General features: G+C 39.4%; 3 protein-coding genes across 4 annotated transcripts; 1 reads left to right on the top strand and 2 right to left on the bottom strand.

The window, feature by feature from the left end:
- Positions 1-799: 799 nt before the first annotated feature.
- Positions 800-4,711, top strand: LOC122034544 (kinesin-like protein KIN-10C). 2 transcript variants are annotated; one of them, XM_042593840.1, is made up of 15 exons: positions 800-1,035; positions 1,108-1,270; positions 1,349-1,555; positions 1,647-1,818; positions 1,912-2,117; positions 2,188-2,462; positions 2,564-2,609; positions 2,954-3,016; positions 3,086-3,179; positions 3,261-3,526; positions 3,602-3,648; positions 3,949-3,970; positions 4,048-4,116; positions 4,208-4,246; positions 4,387-4,711. In XM_042593840.1, the coding sequence occupies exons 1-15, from the start codon at positions 833-835 to the stop codon at positions 4,429-4,431; spliced, it is 1,917 nt and encodes a 638-aa protein (XP_042449774.1). In that variant the 5' UTR covers positions 800-832; the 3' UTR covers positions 4,432-4,711. The 2 variants fall into 2 exon arrangements, with proteins under 2 accessions (XP_042449774.1, XP_042449773.1); XM_042593839.1 differs by having other exon boundaries at positions 1,108-1,273; positions 1,352-1,555.
- Positions 4,712-4,739: 28 nt separating this feature from the next.
- Positions 4,740-8,903, bottom strand: LOC122034545 (very-long-chain enoyl-CoA reductase-like). The gene is made up of 4 exons (XM_042593841.1): positions 8,748-8,903; positions 8,449-8,488; positions 5,174-5,928; positions 4,740-4,988 (listed from the first exon to the last, which is right to left on the bottom strand). Exons 1-4 carry the CDS (start codon positions 8,814-8,816, stop codon positions 4,920-4,922), a joined length of 933 nt encoding a protein of 310 aa, XP_042449775.1. The 5' UTR covers positions 8,817-8,903; the 3' UTR covers positions 4,740-4,919.
- Positions 8,904-12,149: 3,246 nt separating this feature from the next.
- LOC122033317 lies at positions 12,150-13,464 on the bottom strand. Its single transcript, XM_042592324.1, has 3 exons — positions 13,263-13,464; positions 13,118-13,188; positions 12,150-13,019 (listed from the first exon to the last, which is right to left on the bottom strand). Exons 1-3 carry the CDS (start codon positions 13,395-13,397, stop codon positions 12,362-12,364), a joined length of 864 nt encoding a protein of 287 aa, XP_042448258.1. The 5' UTR covers positions 13,398-13,464; the 3' UTR covers positions 12,150-12,361.
- Positions 13,465-13,842: the final 378 nt, after the last annotated feature.

Here is a 13,842-nt window from a genome sequence, read left to right as displayed (position 1 = left end):
AACTTCACATTTACTTGTCCGACATTTATTATTTTTTAAATTAATTAATTAATTAGGGGTGTAATGAAGTCGACCCGAGTCGAATTTTTAGATATTTGAGTTTGATTCGTTTATAATCGAGCCGAACTCGAACTTTATTTAACGAATATATTCATAGCTCACGAGCTTATTCGAACTTTTATCGAGCCTAAACGAGCTTAATAAATATAAATTATAAATTTAAATATTCATTAAAAATTAAATTATATATTTTAAAAAAATTATAATATTCTAGTTAAAATTTATAATTTTATTCTAATAAATAAATTTAATATATTTGTCTATATTTTTCATAAGTAGAGTGTAAAATTTATAAATTCAATATTAAAATTATTATTATTTTTATTTAAAAATTGATTTATGAGCTTAACGAACATGTTCACGAGCTAACGAGCTGAATATTGTGAAGCTTGAGCTTGGTTTGTTTATCTTAACGAATCTTATTAAACGAGCTCAAATGAGCTTTGATCGAATCGAACTTCGAATAGCTCACGAGCGACTTGACTCATTTACACCCATAATCTCACGTTAACTAAACTTATAATGTGGTCTTCGAATTCAAATTTTAAATCAAATTCAAACTGCAACTGGCCTAACGGACGCCGGATTCAGCGGCAAGTACTTGGTTTCAAACACCAGACTCCACAACTAAGCGTGCAACAAATCTGTTGAGCATCCAATAGAATTCGATATAAAGCCTGTTTCGTGTGACGCTGAACACCATAACAGCATTCAATAGGACTCCCAATAAAAAAGCTGCATCGCCTTCCCCCAACTCAGATCTCGATTTGAAATGGACAATCAACCCTCGAACTCCACGAAGCCCTCTTCTTCCATGTCGTCGCCGGTGAGGGTGGTGCTGCGGGTGCGGCCGTTCCTCCCATGGGAGATCGATTCCAACGGCGATGATCGATCGTTCCCTTGCGTCGCCCTACTCGATCGGGATTGCGGCGCCGGCGAGGAAGTCGCTGTCCAGCTTAAAGATCAGTGGAGCAGGTGCGCGGATCCGTGTTTTTTCCCACTCCTTTTTTTTATTCGTCTGTTGAGGAGATATGTGGAATCCTGAAGCCGGAGCGAATGCTACAAGTTGGACTCTTTCTTCGGGCAAAGCGACCGCATCGGCCAGATCTTCGACCGTGAGGTCGGTGCGGTGATTCCTGGCGTCTTCCGAGGGCTCAACGCAACCGTCTTTGCCTACGGAGCCACCGGGAGCGGGAAGACCTACACGATGCAGGAAAGGCAGCAGAGCACTTTTTCTTTGCCTCTTCGTCAGTAGTACCTAGGTTTCATGTCCAGTTAATTGTTGAACCAGGGGGTAAAGGGCGAGCCTGGAATGATCCCGCTGTCAATGTCGACCATCTTTTCCATGTGCAGCAAACTGGGCAACTTCTCTGTGGAGATTGCATACTACGAGATCTACATGGATCGGTGCTACGATTTGCTGGAGCCTAAGGCGAAGGAGATCGTCGCTATGGATGATAAGGACGGGAGGGTCCAGCTGAAAGGATTATCCTGGGTATTTTATCATCGTCAAAATAGTTTTCTTCCCAACTTTCTTTTCTATCAGCAGATTGTTCGATTTCCGTTCCATTGGGTTATCTTAAAAGGTACCGATACACTCGATGAACGAGTTCCGTGAGGTGTTCGAAACTGGCGTTGACAGACGAAAAGTTGGGCCGACAGGCCTCAACGATGTCTCGAGCAGGAGCCATGCAGTTCTTGCGATTGCTGTCACGAATGGTGTTTCTAAAGGGAAGCTAAACCTCATCGACTTAGCAGGTTCGCTCCTTCTTCAGACACCTTTTTTTTTTTGTAGACATTTCATTGTTATTGCAAGATGCCTATTGCTTCACAGGTGCATGTGCCTCACAGGTAATGAAGACAACAGGAGAAGTTGCAATGATGGTATTCGCCTTCAAGAGAGCGTGAAGATTAATCAGTCGTTGTTTGCACTATCAAATGTCATTTATGCCCTAAACAACAACGAAACACGAATTCCATATCGAGAGAGCAAATTGACTCGAATATTACAGGACTCACTGGGAGGGACAAGTCTCGCATTGATGATAGCATGCCTTGTATGTGTCCATTATTGTCTTGTGAAGAATTGCATTTTGTTTGTATTATGACAATTGAAAAATGATGCAGAATCCCGTATCGTACCAAGAGGCTGTACACACAGTCAGTTTGGCTGCTCGCAGTCGAAAAGTTATGAACTATGCAAGTCTAGATTGTAAGGAGACTCCAAAGGTGAAAATTGATATGGAAGCTAAGCTTCAAGCTTGGTTGAATTCAAAAGGGAAGAACAAAAGTGCTCAGAGAATACTAGGACCTTTTTCACCATTATCATCAGCTAATCGTTCGAAAAAACAAGAATCAAACTGCTCTTCTTCAAAAAGAAAAGCTCCAGAATGCAAGGGAAGGTCAGTTTTCTTATCTCACCACTTTCAATTGCACTACGGTTATAGTTGCTCTTTCTTGAACTAATTTTTTGAATGCCTCGTGCGCTTATGCCGTGTCTCAGTGGAGTGCTATTTAATTCTGTGGCCCCAATTTCAGCAAACGTTCAGGTAAGTTCACATCTTTTCTTGTTTATGCCAATTATGCTACAGCTTAGTGATTTGTGCACAAATCCTGGCTACAATTGTCAGTAAGTTTGCTCAGTTCGTAGTCACACACATTTTCTTAATTGTTCTTGGACACTATAATTTCAATTTTCTAAATCAGTCTATAACTATGCATGGAGGATATGAGATCAATGTGATACTCGACAATACAACTCTGTTACAAAAGGAATAAGAATACCATATTTGTCCTAATTTTGCTCTGTTGAAGATGTTATTGCAATCACTGTAGTAATTCTTTTTTCTGTTTAACCTTTTTTTTTTTTTTAACTTAAATTTTGCCTCTTCAGCAAGAAACCTCTGGGACACATTTGATCACAAGGAATGACAGCATTACCATTGAGCAAACCGAGGTGAATTGTAATTTTGTGATCGATGAAGATTATCAAGATCTGTTGTTATAACCTTCCTTTTTTTTATAGGTTCTGCCTGGCTGTGATAATATTGTATCTATCGGTGATAATGATGAGACAAGTGCTACCCAAATTACCTTACCCAAGACCTCTAACTCGATTGGTATGCATACTGCATATTGGATTATGCAGTGAGGATTTCTTCAGCTAGAGAAAGCAACCTCCATTTTCTCTTGTTATGTAGGCTCATCGTTTAACAAGGAGAACTTACCTTTTACTCCTCTGGATACCCTGGGATCACCAGCTGCTGACAAGGAATTCCATGATCCCTCAAGAAAAGCCCTCTCGCCTTTGCCTTCCAATACAACTTCAATTACCAAGTTGTCATCTGATGACTGCATCTCTTCTATTTTTTTGGAGCCAAAAACACCAAAAGTTAATTATTTAAAGGATGAGTTTCAAAATGAAACTCCATTCAAAAAATTCAAAGCATCAAGTTCAAGTTTAAAGGTTTACTTTACCATAAAGTTTAAATGCTTCAATGGATGAATAACGTGACACTAATTAGGTTCCATGGGTACGCAGGAAAGTCTGATTGAGGAGTATTTACAATTCTTGAACAACGCCAGCAAGTAAGCTCTTCATCTCAAGAATGCCTTATTAATTGTTGTCTTGTAGTTTAATATTTTTTTTGGTAGACTAATATCTTTTGGCTTTTGACAATGTCACTACAACTTTTCTAGATAATTTGGATATGTGGCCTTTTTTCAAACGAAGATTTTTTTCAATAGTGAGAATGGCAATTTGTCTAACACATTTTTCACATAAGTGATTTTTTAAAAAATAAAATAAAAATGTGTGTTCAATATATGGTCAAAACGAAATAAGTTGTGAAGCAAATTTTATTGACACTATTTTTTTCTATCTTACAGAGAGGAGCTAATGCAATTAAAGGTACTTTGCAACTCTTGGTTCAATCTTGATCAACAGTCTTGTTTAATCTTCAAATGACACTTATTTTCCACAACCAGGGTATTGGTGAAAAACGAGCAGAGTACATACTTGAACTTAGAGAAGAAATGCCCAACCCATTGAAATCAGTAAGTCATAAATAAAATAGACAATCAAACTAGCATTCAGAAACTTTTCATTTGGACTTTGTGAATTCTTATTTGGTTTGAATACTTACAGTTGTCTGATTTAGAGAACATAGGCCTGTCTTCGAAGCAGGTATTGTCTCAGATGACCTTCATAAACTTCATCTACTTTTTCAATTCCACAAATATTCTTATTCTTTTGTAATAAGACCATGGATCGAACTAATGTGATGCCACAGTGTCATGAAGATTAAACCTTGTTTACTTTCCCAGGTGCTTGACATGTTCAAAAGGGCTGCGACAGGAATTTTATATTGAAAGGCTCGTCACAGATGTTGGATTATGGCATAAAGTAGGATGAGCGTTAGAACTACCTAGTTTCGCTAGATTTTAGGGCCTTGCGACACCAGTTTATTGGAAGTATTAAAATTTAACCAGCTGAATTTATGGCAACATCAGAGTTGCTGCTCGAGTGAGACCGGCTTTTGACAAGACGGTGTGATGTATTATTATATAATGAATATGTTTTTTTTTAAACACCCTACTTTCCATTGGTATTTACAAAGATATGCAAGGAATCTAGACATTTGATGTGAAATTTGTTCCAAGCTATGTAGACTTTGCAATGCAGACAGAACAAGTTTCACTGCCTATATATTTCTACCCATCGGTTAAAAACCTACAAGGAGTAAACAGAAGTTCTATCTGAATAGAAAATTCAGAGATAAAAACCTGAAAGGAGAAATTTCAGGTGTACAAAGTAAGCACATGTTCCAGTTGACTGCAGCTCCAAATTTTTCTGAAGCTCAGATGAACGGAGGAAGTATTACCCAACGTCGTGGATATCTAGGCCGCCCCTCTTTTCCATCAAATAACTGCAATAAACGTAAATCAGACACAGGCATAAATAATTAAAGGTTAGTTTGCATGTTGAATAAGCTTTACTAGGATACAATTTGTAAAACTATGAAATCATAAGAAAAATATGCATCTAAACTTCAAAAACCAAACAAAAACTGGCAACTACTTTGAATCTGCTAAAAACACTGTGCTAGTTTACCTTCTTGAGTCGCCAGTGCTTTGCGAAGGCCCAGTTAGTCATAATGAGACTAGCCACTATGAGGAACACATAACCTGCTATTGTTTGAGTAGCAATATTGAAACCAAGCCACTGGTAGATCTCTGTTGTGTAGTTTGCACAAGTCACTATGTTGAACAAAAACCCCCCAGGGATCTGGTAGCCACCGTTACCACTAGGGCTTCTGAGGTTCCTCAAAATGAGATGGCAGTACAAGTTTGAAATTTGGCAAATCAACCCAAATGTGAATCCAATCTTCATTTGCAGATCACCGACAGGTGTATACAGTGGATGATTCACATGGTAAGCAATGTATGTTCCAAAAGTCCAGTAATAGGCACAGTTTCTGAATACATTGGAGAGAGGTGAAGTTGCATGGCTGAATCTATGAATGAAGAAAGTCTCCGTGATACGCTTGAAATAATGGAAGCACCAATAGTACAAAGCATATGTCTGGACTGGGTAAACAACTCGCTCACCCTCATAACCAAAGTACTTGTACACTGGAAAGTAGTAGCAGATGGGGTAGATAATTAGTGGGCCCAAATACTCCCAGAAGAAAAGAGTGCTGTAAGAAACTTGTATGCCTAAATCCTTGAAAACAACAGTTAGGTTGTTGGCATTCCCATTGCAATAGTCTGCCAATTTACTCTTTGGAACAAGTACAATTGGTTTTCCTTGACTTCCAGCTTGCAGTGGAAGGGTAAGCCGCTGTCTCGAAGGATAATATTTTTTAACTGCAAACGGAGAGGAATCATATGGACGATTATCGTCACAGACGTAGTTCAATTTTAACAAAACTTACATATCTCAAGGTAAGCAATTAAATAGAACCAGCAAACGAATAGATCATATTTTGTAACACTATATGTTAATAAAAAGAACCTAATGTAACAAACAATGCATGTGTGCTGATAATGATGGTAAAAGTGCTTAAGGAAGTTCAGTCTCTTAGTATGTTGTTTAAATGTGCTAAGTTGGTTATGCTTACAGAGGCAAGAAAATAGGATCTTCAAACTCTAGTCAGTTCTCAGATTCATTTTGAAAAATGACAGCAATGCTCATACAATATGCTATCTTAAGGTAACTTCAGTATGCATTATATACATGAGGATAAAGTAAATCATAATTCAATAATGAACACAAATGAATCATGTCTATTTAAGATTGATTTTTCTGATCACCAAGCTTGATACATAGTCATGTTATAAATTATTATGTCAATGACATTAATGTATTCTAATATGCTAATCAAATTCAGAATCTACCGATCATCAAACCTGACCTTTCCATATTAACGTATTTCCTCTTTTCAATTTTATCATCTATTAGAGATACACCTCCCACTAGTTAATAACATACTTTAGAATCTGTCTCTTGTCCATCTCATTATTCTCATTTCTACTACCAAAATTATTTGTATGCTTGCTTGCTGAGCCTATAGCTTAACTTTTTGAACAAGTAAACCTGTAACATTTTGACAATGTGATAGCTAAGACAAGCTTTGTTTTGTGTTTTTGTCACAATAGTGATCAATTCAAACTTTGCGTTGACAACCAATTTTATTTAATCTTAATTATAATTTGCAGTTCATTACAATTGCATTTAGTTCTAGTAGGAAATTGATCAACAATGGACAAAGGAATTAGAAATTATTTACTCTTGATTGACAATCGACAATTGCACTTAATTTTTTTTGTTAACCCCGGAATTACGTAAAACCTCACACTTCCAAGGTAATCATATTCTGGGTTATATCCCTCATTTGCTGCAGGCATGCTCCATTACTTGGGAGTCACTCATTACTTGAACTAAACAAGATTAAATAACATAACCTTAGGTAGATAACCAAGGTTATCAACAATAACCTTCAACCAAACATGCCCTTGGAGTCTTGTAGAGCAACTCTAGAGGAGTTAAGTCATATATGTAATGTTCACATCAACAATGAAAATCAACTGAGTTTAATCACAAATAAATATTCCCTCTTTTGCTTTATCCCTCTTCCAAGAAGATCAGTGTGCTCTTCTAACACTATCTTTCCTTGATTGTGGCACTCGATTCTTGATGTTCTTAACAAGATTGCATAATGTGTTCATTTGTTAACATCTGATTTCAAGAGAAATATTTGCAATAATTTCTTTACACTCTTCGTGAAACTATAATCTATTACCTTCTTTTATGCATTTTGGGAGAGGTGGGATACAAAATTAAACATTGGACTCTTACCTATAACTTCATGTTTGGGGATAAGTGATCACTTAATTAAATTTAACATTTTATCGACTTGGTATGTGATATTTAAATATTGCCAATACATATAACTAAAGAGAACATGCCCCCAACTAAATAATTCCATGTGATGAGACTATGCTAAAGGATAGGAGCTCAATTATGTGAGGTAAGGTAATCAGAAATACAAAAGGATAAGTTGGGATATTTCCCAATGCCTTTTGCAATAAATGGCCACTTGAACAATTTAGCAAATATTAGATTTTCCTCTTTGAACTTGGTCAAAGTTGCCATACTAATGAATTTCAATACAAACATTAAACGAATATATACATTTTTCTAGATCCATCTTTCATTTCTTAAATGTGTTTCACATTCACTAAATCAGCAAAATATAAGTGCGGCCAGTGCTCAGGATATACATAAATAACAATATGTTTGTTTAAGAAATTCAATTACTAAAGAGAAGGAAACTAGAGGAAAAATTCAAAATGTGACCACTTAAATAGTAAAGGCATAAATATTAAAACCTAGTTTTACATATATAACAGGAAAATTTGGAATAAAGTTACAGTTACAATCTTAGAGCTATTAGATTTGAGGTATTGTGAATTACCTTATTTACTTAATTTTAAGGCACATACTTATAATTGATTAAGATGCTTGGAGATAAACCAAGCCCATTTATTATTGTTTATTACATAGGCACAATATCAAATTACTACCTAAATAAAAATTATATATGAATGAGACAGCCGGATGTGCATGTCAAAGTACCAACAACTTTAAAAGCATAATATATCTTCTAGCCATTTTACTCATCATTATTGAAAAATAGTTAGCACGTCCAAATATAGCCATCTCACTTTTCCCCATTGGGTACATAAAGGGTGCTAATACTTTTCTTTTCTTTTCTTTTGGGCTCTAAGACTAGAAGCGATCTATGTGGTGATTTATACTAATTACAGTACCCTTCTGGTAACATGAATATAAGAATGAAGGAATTAAGCCATGAAGAAACTTACTTCGACCGTGTATAGCTTCCTGTAGATCGCTTACAGTAGCCTGAAAACGCACGCCAAGAAACAGATTTTTAAACTCAAATCTACAAACAAAACTATTAAATAAGGAAAACAAACAAACAGATCTGAACACTTCCAGTGAGCCCATCTAACAATTAAACAAGACAGAGAGCAACAAACTAGAAAACACAAAACACTGACACTATCGCAAAGAAAGACCAGAGGATGATAAATCCCTCCAACAAATCACAAGACAAATGAATTTTGCGTATCGGAGAGAGAAGCGGGAGAAAAAAAAATACCCCATCGGCGAGTTCAATGCCACCCTTGATGACCTCCCTCCCGCTGCGAGACACAAGGGTTACCTTCATCCTTCTCTGCCTCCGAGAGCGCCCACAAACGAGGAAGAAAAGAAGTGGACAAGGCAGGAGCAGATCACAAGCAGGGCATGACGACCCATCCGGTATGCCGAGGTATTTCGACTTGGATCATCCAACGGCGTTGATCGGATCATGGAAGATAAACGGGCAAAAAAAAAACGATCTTTTTCCTGCTACTTCGAATTCCACGCCCTGAGATGTACTGGAGCCGTTGGATGGGAGATCTCCTTCGGCATCCACACTTGGTCGCTCGAATCGCAGGTCCGTCGTATTGATGGGGCGGCGAGTTTATGGTTGGGAGTCGGAGATCGAACTAACCAAATTTAAGCGGCGGTTGGATGAACCACCTACTTTGATGAACACCCGCACGTTCGGGATCGCAGAGCATTAATATTCTAATTATTTCATTGAGAAAAACGAAATAAAATTGTCGACTCTTGTTTATTCGAAAGAAGAAATTCGCTTTGTTTTTATTTGAAAGAAGAAATAAAATAGAAGGAAATGAAATTAGCGTGATTCCAACCATTTCAGAAAATCAACAAGAGCAAGCAAATGCATTCCTGGCTGAATTCAAAAGTAGGATACGGTCTTCCTTTAGACATGCCGTCGGCCCTTCTCTAGCTAATCACGTTGACCGCCCAATACTTTTGACAGGCAATGCAACATTGGTGACTTCGAATATGGAGACGATGATATAAGATACCTGTCGAGTGAATGGGAGGTTGATCAAACGTGCGAGTTATCTGCCCTCGATTGATTTGATGCATGCAGTTGCCAGAGAGATTGAACCTTTGAGCTGTCTGATTGTATTTCCTTCACTTCTGGATTCTGGATGCTAACAAACTTCGCCTGGTTAGCTACACTTCTTTTACTGGCTGTGGGAGGATGCCAACAAACGAGGTCGACAATGGTTTTGAGAACTAAGGGCAACAGCGGGTCATCGACCTTATTCTCTTATTACTCAAATGTAAATACGCTACATTAACGATCTTCCTAATGTCAGTCCCATGGATATGAAGGAGGATATACATGTAAATACACCGACGTCAGATGTATGGTGAGGTAAACTGCAGATCATCGATTCCTGAGAATTGACCCCTGATCATTATGTCAGAAATACCATGCGCTCACCGTATGTGTTATACTTTGGGGATTATTATCTTATTAATCAAATTTGAGAATGATATTGATAGGCAAATACGGTGGCCCCTGAAGTCGGGGACAAAGTTACTAAAGTTGGATGATGTAATAATTAAAGTTAAAGAGGGATCAACACTAGAGGCTAGCACGGTCACATGATTTGCCCGAGTGTTTAGCTAATCGAATTGGTCCGATTAGATCTTGAGTCCCTCAGGATCGATGAAACCTCAAGTTATTTTAGTGTCATTCAAATCCGAATCTACTGGATCACTTAGGGCTAACATAGACACGTGTCTCGATAGAGTGGTATGGTTGATCGAACCTACTAAGCACACGGTCCGTCGGGCTCTTTAGCCGAGCAGAGAGGACAAGCAAAGACCGAGTCCTTAAGAGGGTCATCATTGCCCCCAGGGCGTAGCACAGACGGTGGGCGCATGGTATCTCTGGCGTAATAAGCAGGGGTCGATTCTCAGGAACTGACGACCTGAGGTTTACTCCGCCATGCGCCTATGACCTGTGTACCTGCATGAACCTCCCTCCATATCCGTGGGACCGGCACTAGGGAGGCCGCTAAGGTAGTGGATCTACCTTTTTTTCTTAAGAGGGTCATCATTCTTTAGCTGACTCGATCCTGTATGCAACAAGGGTCGATCGAGCTTACCATTAAAGCATATTAATGACCCACCAATCCAATAACTTAATGTTCCTTTTTAACATTTTGTGTAACAGTCGTTAGAGAATCAAGAGAATATTCCCTATACAGTTGTTAGAGAATCAAAGGAATATTCCTATATAGTATTTACGATGAAGCTTTCACCCTATAAAGTGTAGAGGTGGTAGATCTATTTTTTGAAAGGTATCAGTTTGTCAGAATAGTCACTCATTTTTTAGAAATGTATTGATATTCGCGCATAAAGGGAAATTGATACTATATAAAAGGTCTATTTCTAAAGGCACAAGTAGACTAAGACCAGATATCCTGGTCTACAATAAAGTGGATCAGGAGATGGTCCACTCATAATTACGGTCGAATCTTGGTCACAATCTGGTCGCAATTAGTTGCAATCCTTTCTTGGGTTCATCGTCCCCACCATATTATAATTTGAGTCGGAGCGGACGGGCGGAGGCCGCCAAAAGTGGACAAGTGTCTAGGTTGTCAGGCGCTGAGCAAGGGGGCGCCCTTCGGAAGCTCATTCCGACCCTAACTATAACCTAGTGGGGATGATGAACCCAAGGAGGGGGCACAACTAATTACAACCGGATCGCAATTATGATCCGACGGTAATTGAGAGTGGATCATCCCCTGATCCACTTTTTGTGGACCAAGAGATATGCTCCCAAGTACACTTCGAAACATTATGTATTCGGAGTTTACTATTTCTTTCTATTTACCACATTCTTTTTTCTCTCGACCACATGCATCACTAAGCACCCTTACCTCTAATTTTCACTTTACATTTCCATGTTTATCATTTTAGATAATAAAAAAATATAAAGGGGAGAGAGAAAATACCAAAAAAATAAAAATAAAGATATGATAAATTATAGGAAAGCTGATATATTATACAGTAAAAAGTGGATATTAAAATTTAATAAATAAATTTTAAATTTTAGATTGAAAATATGCATGTATATATATTACATCAATTTTGAGATAAAAAAATAAATTTAAATTTTTTACTACTACTCTTTAATTATAAATCTAAAATCTCCATTCCTCTTTTATGATTTTACAAATCTAGTAAATTTGGTATTGGAGATGCCCTGGCTCAACTCTTTCCTCTGACAACAAAGACAAAATCTTACTGCACTGATAAGAACAACTTGAAAGAAGATAGGAGGCGACAATTCCATGTTAAAATGTATTAGAGCATTTCGAATTCCAGCGGGAAAAAGTGGAGCATGAGAGCCATATAACGTGGCCTGGCACCATTGCACAATCAATGCAAAACAACAAGATCGGAAATATAATTTTAAGGTCGTTTCTCCAGGGGACAGACAAATTTGTGCCGAAGCTGTCCACCATTTGACCTTAAACTTGAAATGGGAGCTCACGAGTTGGATGCGCCATCAACTCAGCGAGTTGGCCGTGTCTTTTTGCCAAGAGCAACCTGCCCGGTTCGTCACAACCTGGAAGATTGAAGACGATGACAACTACAAATGGCTCACGGCAGAAACGTTGGCTTGCTCTGTTTAATTTTCTTTTTCGACTATAAAGTACTCGCACTAATAAACAGTCCTTAATTACTGTTTCCTTCCAGTTCTCTAGTGATCAGCATCTTATTTTCCCACTGTCCGCGTAGCATTTAAGCAGACGGCCGGGTATACAATAACACATATATAAGTTGGAATCATTCGATCAACTTGTTATACTTTTGCTCGGCATCGATTTCTTTTTACTGATGCGGTGCAGGGCGAGAGTAGCTCATCCAGTTGAAGGCCTCCTCCATGGCCCTGATGAGCGTGACGAGTTCCTGAGACACGCCGCCGTCCATCCCATTGCCAAATCCATGAGTGAGAACGCCTGCATTGAAGCTGTTGCTGCTGCTGCTGTTGTTCCTGCTCACCGCCGGTTTCTTTTCGCAGAACACGAACCTGCACACCGGGCACTTGCCGTGGAGCTTCACCCACGGCACCAAGCAGTCGTTGTGGAACATGTGGTTGCAGGGCGTGACGAGGACGTGCTCGTTGGCCACGAATGCCTCCAAGCAGACCGCGCACTCCTTCCCTTCCTCCTTCTCCTCCTCCTCTGCCTCCGATCCGCCGTTGCCGCTCCAGCCGCTGAAGAGGCCGCGCCTCCACGCCCTCCGCCGCGGGTACGGCGGGTTGTACACCTGCTTCCGCAGCTTCTTCATCGCCTTTTTGTACTCCTCCTCGCTCAGCCCGGGGTCCTCCGCTGGCTCCGCCTCTGAGCCAGCGGGGACGAGGTTCCACTCGCCCCGGATCCTCGGCGGCGAGTTCCTAATGAACTGAGTCAGCCTCGGGTTCACCGCCCCGTGTCCGTCGTCGTCGAGGACCAGGATTCGGACCGGGGAGTGAGGTTGCGAAGGGAAGCTGATGAATCAATTCATATATCTATAACAATCATCGACGTACGTAATCTACAGAATTCTATAGAATTCGATGTGAATAATCAATCGTGCTCAGAGTACCGTGAGAGGCCAAAAGGTCCAGTTCTAACACGTTCTTCGAACAATCTCCATGAACTATTCGCGTCGTCTTCCTGCGCGTATGGCCGGAATACATATGGAATCAAGAGAGCTTAATTAGTTAAAAGCAAAGGGGCCGGGGACTCACCGGCCAGCGATACATGGGGCCGGGCCACTGGCTCAGGCGTTCGGGGGACGATGACCGCTGCCGCTCTCTGACGCCCCTCCTCCATGGACGTTGGTTGGCGAAGGAGACTGTGAGGCTGTTGGAATTGTAACTCATAGCTAGCTAACTAGCTCTCGTTGCAGGGCTTCCTGCTGAAAAAGTGAATGCCGATAATATGTCGTAAATGGTCTTATTATCTCCTCTCCTTGATCATTCTGTGCGCTACTGCGAATCTGCTTTTTAGTTTTTTAGTTTTTTTTTTGTAATAAATTTTTCTCTGTCGTGGAGGATTTTCAGGCGGTGGATGCTCTGCTTCAGTCTCCTTCGAGCATAAAGTGATAAAAGTTCCAGCATTAGCATGCTGCGGATGCGTCTCGTATGCCATTTGTTTCGTTTGTGACGATTCTTTTTCATAGACGTGATGCCAAGGTTAAATATTCACCCGTGAGTAAACGCCTAGGCAAAAAGATGAATACGTTCGACCTATTAATATTAAAATGACCTGCTTTTGTGATAATCTCATAAAAATTGAGAAAAAAAATTCACATATATTAAACGGTTA

This window comes from Zingiber officinale, chromosome 11B (assembly GCF_018446385.1).
Source record: "Zingiber officinale cultivar Zhangliang chromosome 11B, Zo_v1.1, whole genome shotgun sequence".
NCBI lineage: Eukaryota > Viridiplantae > Streptophyta > Magnoliopsida > Zingiberales > Zingiberaceae > Zingiber > Zingiber officinale.
This window is presented reverse-complemented; position numbering and strand designations above follow the sequence as displayed.